The sequence below is a fragment of the Onychostoma macrolepis genome, chromosome 22, assembly GCF_012432095.1.
Source record: "Onychostoma macrolepis isolate SWU-2019 chromosome 22, ASM1243209v1, whole genome shotgun sequence".
Taxonomy (NCBI): domain Eukaryota; kingdom Metazoa; phylum Chordata; class Actinopteri; order Cypriniformes; family Cyprinidae; genus Onychostoma; species Onychostoma macrolepis.
In genome coordinates, this window is record NC_081176.1 from 4,401,461 (window position 1) to 4,409,038 (window position 7,578).

Consider the following 7,578-nt stretch of genomic DNA (forward strand, 5'->3'; position numbering starts at 1 on the left):
TTGTTTAAACAATGGATGATTGGTCCACTGGTTGTCTTTTTGTACGATCCTTTATGTTAATAATTTTGTTCATTAGGTATGTTTTCAGGCTGTCAGAACTGTTAACAATCTTCCCACCATATCGTACTAGTGTAATAGCTGAAGCTTCTTCTCTTTGTTCACGGATGTGATGTAATCACACTAAGACTTTTGCGAGAACTCCGACCCGACAGCTCAAATGATAAATCATTATAATGTACTGCAGCTTTAAGCAACATTATTTGCATTTAACGATGGTAAACTACGCTAAAATAACCTTAATACTGAAACATACAATTTTCTTGATTTCTCACATTAAGAATGAAAAAATAGTGCATTTAAATGTTCATTCAGTTCTGTATTGATTCTGTATCTTAATCTACATTTGCAATTCACAAGCATTTTTTGTCCAACATGCTCCAGACTTGGATTGTAAATAGTATCCTCAAATCCTAGTTATAGATTGGTTTATGGTTCTATAATTAAGGTCCCATGTTTGTATATTAGTTACTATTGTTTAGTCAGGATTAATTTAACTCGCACATGAACTGAACATGGATCTGATTCATTGTTCTTTCTCTTTCTGTTTTCAGTCTATGTGGATGCAGAATTACAGAGAAACAGTGTGTCATCCTGACTTCATCCCTGTGTTTAAACCTTTCACACCTGAGAGAGCTGAACCTCAGTCAGAATAAAATAGAAAACAAAGGAGTGGAGATCTTATGTGACTTACTGAATAATTCACGCTGTAAACTGGAGAGACTGAGGTGAGGAATATTCCAATATGGAAATCACAATGCTTAAAATCACCTCAACACTGTAATTTTAACTAAAACACTTTTACTCAATAGGCCCTTTCGCACTGCAGGAACCTTTTCATAGTACCCAAACTAATTGTGGAACTACCCACTTTTTGGCGTGTTCGCACCGTGGGAACTAGGAACTGTTTTAGTTCCCGAAACTCCGTTTGGAGGAACTAATTAGCTCCTACTTCAGAGTAGGGTCTAAAACAGTTCCATAGGAACTATTGTGACGTAAGTGTACGCTGATTGGCTAAACGCGTACGAAGACGCCCTCACCCGCCATGATTTAAAACACCATGTAAACACATACTGTGTAAACATTGCATCTACTGATATTTCACAAGAATGGAGAACAGCGATAGACGGACAGACGCTGAAGTGGAGGCACTTTTGAACATTTTGAACTCCTTTCCGATCTTTCAATCGCTTGACGTATAAGTTACGTCGACATCCCATGTCCAATATTGTGAACCCTGCAAGACACAACAAAAACACAGCTCCGATCACAGTGTCCTCCATCCTCCTGTTGTTAACATTGTTCTTCTTTGTTTTCGTTGTTGAATGCCACGCACAAATGACGTCACTGTCGCTTACGTCACTTCCTAGTACCCACTGACGGTGCGAATGCAACCCTTTAAATGGTACTGGGAAATCTTCTATAACTAGTACTTTAGTACTGTACTTTTAGTTATGGAACTGAAGCGGTGCGAAAGTGGCTAATATATCCCATATTTGTGGAAAATAATTCCTCCTAGTGGAGGAATATATATATTAAGTTGAAAAAGAGTGAATGTGTGTTCCTGCAGACACTTCGATTGTGCCTTTATTTTTCTTATGTATAATTTAATGATTTTTAAACTGCCCTTTTATCTTTATATTTTAAACCATTTGGCAATGTAGAGCATAGCTTCATACAGTTAAAATATTTGGGTCTTTTTATGAATTGGCTGGATTTGATCTATCATGCAATAAGGTGCAGTCACATTATAGAGTACTTCTGCATGGTAAAATTATGCAGACATTTAAAAAAAATAAAAATAAAAATGGATGTAACGTGTGTGTGTGTGTGTGTGTGTGTGAGAGAGAGAAACATTTTGCAAATAGCTCTTTATTCTGCAGCACTTTCTATTCTAGAACAATACTTTTATGAAGTGGCTGAGGATGATAGCCTCGTTCATTGTAAATATTATGTGCAGTTTCACCTGGTGGACATCCATTGGATTGGCAGAACAAGGCTCCAGTTACGCTGAGTTCACTGAAACAACTTCTGTTGGTCAATTCTGTTAATTTCCCTGTCTAAACTCAATTCAAAATTCCATACCACTGGAAATCCATCAGGCGAAACTCCTCATCAAAATGCATTCCCATTGATATGACTAATTTTTTTTTCCCTCCAAAACTTTGCTGAGAAAAGGAAAACATGAGACATAAAAACATATATATTTCTTCCTCTCTTTCTAGTCTAAACGACTGTGGCATTACAGATGTTGCAGATTTAACTCAGACAAACGCATTGACATTTTTAAAAGAACTTGATCTGAGTAACAATAAATTAGGTTACTCCAAAAAGCAGCTCATTGACGTGCTACAAGACTCAAACTGTAATCTGAGGTGAGTAAACATCCTTATGTTGCAGTCAAACAATCATAAACAGACAAACATGGAAATGAAATTTGTTTTAAATGTTTTATATTGTAAACACAAATATTGTTTGTGTATATGCCAAAAAAATTAAATTCGGTAACTAATTTGATAACAGAAAATGTAATTTTGTTATAGTCTATTATACTCTGTACTTAAAGTAGTTGAAATATAGTGACTACAGAAAATTTGTAACTTGTTCCAATGACCACTGTTGTTTTCTTCTGGTTTCTCCTTACAGCCTGAAGAAAGAACATTCGCTCTGGAGGGCTAGTGTGAACTACATTAGTAGTATTGGTGGATGGTTAACTCGTTCTAAAGCTCAAGAGGAACCTGTGAAATCAACAGAACAAGAAAAGTCACCATCAGATGAGGAATTCTCAGAAGGTTCTCACAATAGTACTGTTATAAATGCAGCTCAAGGGGATCCTGTGAAATCAACAGAACAAGAAAAGTCACCATCAGATGAGGAATTCTCAGAAGAAGAAAAGTCACCGTCAGATGAGGAATTCTCAGAAGAAGAAAAGTCACCGTCAGATGAGGAATTCTCAGAAGAAGAAAAGTCACCATCAGATGAGGACTTGTCAGAAGAAGAAAAGTCACCATCAGATGAGGAATTCTCAGAAGAAGAAAAGTCACCATCAGATGAGGAATTCTCAGAAGAAGAAAAGTCACCATCAGATGAGGACTTGTCAGAAGAAGAAAAGTCACCATCAGATGAGGACTTGTCAGAAGGTTCTCACTATAATACTGTTATAAATGCATATGTGTAATTGTAATTTTGGTGAGATATTGCTAAACAGCAAGCAATAAATACAAACAATGGAAAACTTACAAATGCTACAGCTTCAAATAGCACTGCTTTAACAAATCTAAAGTCATTATAGCTCTTATACATTACTACTTAAAAATTATTACTAATGCAGCATACAGATGGAAAAGGATTAGACCTTCAAATTAAATAACACAGCATTAATAGAAACATACATGTACATGAGAAATGTTGAGTGTTTATGCTGGATTTGTATTTATCTGAATGGTATTTTACTTTTTTTTGTTTTTCAGGTGAAACAGAGAAGGGAGACGAGGCTAATGAGTGCTCAAATGAGGTGGATTGGCTCGATATAAGACCATAGGATAAGGCCTTCATCATAATGATGTTTGGATTAAACTCATCCATAATGAAACAATTAAAATATTGCTAATCATGACTGTGATTGTAATTTAGCACTTAAATATATAAATGTAAGACCTTTCGAACAGACACAGATGGGCCATTGAATCAACTCATCACAAGGTCTAAACTAACAGTATGGCGCGTGGTTAAAGCCCTGCAACAACAATCTGATTGGGACAATCACCCTTGGGACGGACAAAATCAGCCTGCTTAAAACTGAACACAAAGCCTTCTTGGCTTGCTGGCTTGCTCTCTCTCTCTATCTTTGGCTCTTTCGCCTCACTGATTGCGCTACGAAGTGCTCACAGCCGTAACATCAGGCTAGTGATCATCCAGAATTATTAACACTCCGTCAAACTTTGTGCCTGAAGAAATTCCCTCCGGGATCCCCTCAAGCAGCCATCCAGGAGGCCACCGTCAGCTGTCAACTCGAACGCAAGCAAATCTCCATATCTTGCTGAACTGGGCGAATTAATCGTTAAGCAATAAAGATCGCTAAAAATCTCTGCTTGTGATTTTTCTCAGGTTGAATTTAACGAACTAGCAAACGAGTGCTAGACTTTAGGACTTTCTTCAAATCGTAATAACTCATTTCCTGAACCATGTCTGTGTGTGTGTGTGTGTGTGTGTGTGTGTGTGTGTATGTGTGTGTTTCAATAGCTTTTAGTTCATGTATTGTAGAATAACAGTTAGCAAATAAATTTTTGTTTTATTTATAAAGAATCCTTGTCTTGTGTAATCTTCAAGTCTAAACATTTGCCAAGATCTCATATTACCTTGGTCATGGTAAAATTATCATTTTGTTTGAAATATTGTTGGCCACGAATAGTAAAACAAACCGATAAGACACTAAATTTGGCTACTACGCTGGACGTCGAAGTTGATCAAGTGTAAATTATTTGAATCAGATCAGTTTAATCATATCAACCCGAATCTATAAGATTTGATTCCCAAAAGGATAAAATAAGAGCTAATTTCTTACACAAATGATATAAACTAAAAGTGTAAAATGAAAATGAAAAATATTCTGGCTACATGTGCACAGATTCAAACCAGTATTGTGCACTGATCTACTCTGGAAAACAAACAAACAAAAAATTATCCTTTGAATTTACTTAATTTTATTGTGTACATCAGTCCCACATGATCAGAATGTGGTCAACTGACATAATTGTCCTCTTTTTCTTAACTTGATTTCTTAATGATAATATTAAGGTATTATGCAACTCTAAAGCAATTTCATTATGCCTCTGGTACCAGAGTTGTGTAAACCTAACTTGCTTTAAGTAAACTCCATCCAAATGTGTGTGTGTGTGTAAATGCAAAATATTAAATGTAAAAATGCATATTGGCATTGACAATAAAGGCAAAAAGCAAGAGTTGGTAGTTAAATTTTGTTATATCGAGTTGTCAAATTTCACAAATTTGAAATGTGAAAACTTCTTTTTGTGGTTTCGTGATGAAAAAAACACAAAGAAAAATAAAGATTTGCAAAGATTTACAAGCACTGCAAATCATTGTGTTACCAATTTCTTTTTGAGCCTTAAGAGGACTTTTCTTTGCAATATTTTTTTAAAATTTTTTTTAAATTACAAAATAATTAGTTTTACTCTCAAACACAGTATGTTTGATTGAATAAAAAGGCACACACACACACGCACACAAAAAAAAAAACCCTCCATAGATGAGCTGCACAGAGGTGTTACAAATATGGCCACCAAATGAACACACTTTGCTTGAAGGGGATCAAACTACACCAAAAAATGGTTCATTACACAACAATACGTAACAATACACATATTAGCGACATGTCAGACTTGTTTTCGCAAACACAAGGGTTATGCAAAGTGGCAATTTTTTAAAACCAGCTGTTCCGACTTTCCAATACTGCTGGACATTTGAAGCTTTAAACGGCATCAATCACGTGATACTGTCATTTCAATACAAGCATCGGTGCAGTGTGTGATACAAATAGACTTCAAAACTGCGTCAGAGCATCGGAGCCTCTGTATGATCCGTCCCATCACTAGTTTCAAGGTATAGTATAACGTACTGTCACAACACAGTAATTCCGCCCATACACATCTTAACTATATCATGTGGGTGAAAGTACAATGTGATATGGAAGATTTTTAACTATAAAAATAATACGATCAGCTTTTTGATCTGTTTGCTATTTGCAGTGGTTAGGCTACTGTATTTTTTAATTCTATTAAAGCATGTTAATTATAATAATAGTTTATGGAACCTGCAGAAAACCAAAAACGTTCAAAAATGCATTGCCCCTGTTTTTTGAATGACAGATAATGATGTGAAATTGTGTTTTCAACTGTTGTTTTTCTTTATTAATTTTAGATGCTCTGGACTAAGGTATAAATTATACCCACCCACGTCAGAGATAAATGTTACACGCTAAAGGACATGAATCTCAATGACAATTTGACAAGACAGAGAAGAGAGCCTTGGATCGTCTGGATATTTCTTCTGGTGAGAAAATCCTGCATAATAGCTCTGTATTTTCATGCCAAGTTGTAATATTTTCAATTGTACTAAGAAGCACATCAACACACACACTTAAAAAAATATCACACAAACAGGAGTACTGAAATCGTGTCATTACAAAGCTGAGTTAAGGCTGCTTATAAAGATGCAATGCACCATAAATGGCAGACTAAATTATTCCAGTTCTGACCCATCTCAGAATCTGTGTTTGCATTTGTAATTGCTCTGTAAATGTTTTTATGCACCTCTGAGCAGCATTAAACAGCATGCAAAGATGCCACTTTCAGAAGCGTTTCTGTACCATCTTTGTTGTGTGAATTTTGGGATTAGACTCTATGCAGGTATGAGGTCACAGGTAACCACGGCCTGCAGATATAAAGTCTAACAGCAGAGTTATGACGGTGATATTGCTTTTATACAACAACTTAAATTCCATCATCGATAGACTCAGTATCGCCTATAACAATTTAATTTGCAGAAAGAGTTAAAAAATCCCCACACCTGTATACAATGATGCAAACACCACTCTTGTAACACTTAGCAAATCAAATTGACATATTAATGCATTATTACAGTAAGTACATGACTTACAAAAGTACTTTGAATATTTTTCATCCTATTTTTCAATTCTTATTTGGAGATTAATCAATTGTTCTTTCTATTTAAGATAATCTTGCAGATGTTGCATTAAAACCCTTTTGGTCCTTCATTTCCACATAAAGGAGGACGTGAGAGTGGCCAAGTATGGTTTCCCATACTCAGAATTTGTGCTCTGCATTTAACCCATCCAAGTGCATAAACAGCAGTGAGTAGTGAACAAACATACACATACACACCATGAACACACACCTGGAGCAGTGGGCAGCCTCATGTACTGCAGTTTTGGAATAAAATCAAGCCTTATTGTGCGAGGAATGACACTGAAGCACGGCCGTCTTTTATAAGCAGTTGATATATGCTTTATATTATTGTACATTTTGGAAACTGAGTCTCCCGTATTTATTTATGTAGTAATAATAATAATAATAATAATAATTGTAACGGGGCTGATGAGACGTGAGACGTGCGGATCCATGTGCAAGCTTTTATTCAAAGGCATGGTCATAAATAAAGGCAGGGTCGAAACAATGGCAGACAGGTATGGCAGGGACCAGGCAGAGAGTAATCCTAGGACAAGCGTGGGTCGACGATCGGCGGACAGTATCCAGTGGGGCAAGGCAGAGAGATAATCCAGGTACACAAGCTAGAATCCAAGAGAGGTGCAAACAGTGTCCAAATGGTAAGGAGGGTTAATCCAGGGAACACGGACTAGAAAAAAACACAGGAAAACAGGCAAGGCACGACTAAGTCAATAAACTGGGCTCCATAGAGTAGCTATCGCTAAGAGAGTGATAAACGCTATACAATACTCGGCAGTGAGGGAAAGAAAGTCCAGGG

General features: G+C 36.3%; 1 protein-coding gene across 4 annotated transcripts in view; it reads left to right on the top strand.

The window, feature by feature from the left end:
• Nucleotides 1-4,985, top strand: part of LOC131531330 (uncharacterized) — a 76,126-nt gene extending 71,141 nt beyond the window's left edge. For all 4 annotated transcript variants that reach the window (XM_058762002.1, XM_058762005.1, XM_058762006.1 and 1 more), the window contains 4 exons: nucleotides 612-785; nucleotides 2,283-2,432; nucleotides 2,704-3,197; nucleotides 3,528-4,985. In XM_058762002.1, the coding sequence (XP_058617985.1) occupies nucleotides 612-785; nucleotides 2,283-2,432; nucleotides 2,704-3,197; nucleotides 3,528-3,598 (889 nt within the window). In that variant the 3' untranslated portion in view covers nucleotides 3,599-4,985. The remainder of the gene's footprint in view (nucleotides 1-611; nucleotides 786-2,282; nucleotides 2,433-2,703; nucleotides 3,198-3,527) is intronic.
• The last annotated feature ends 2,593 nt before the right edge of the window (nucleotides 4,986-7,578 follow it).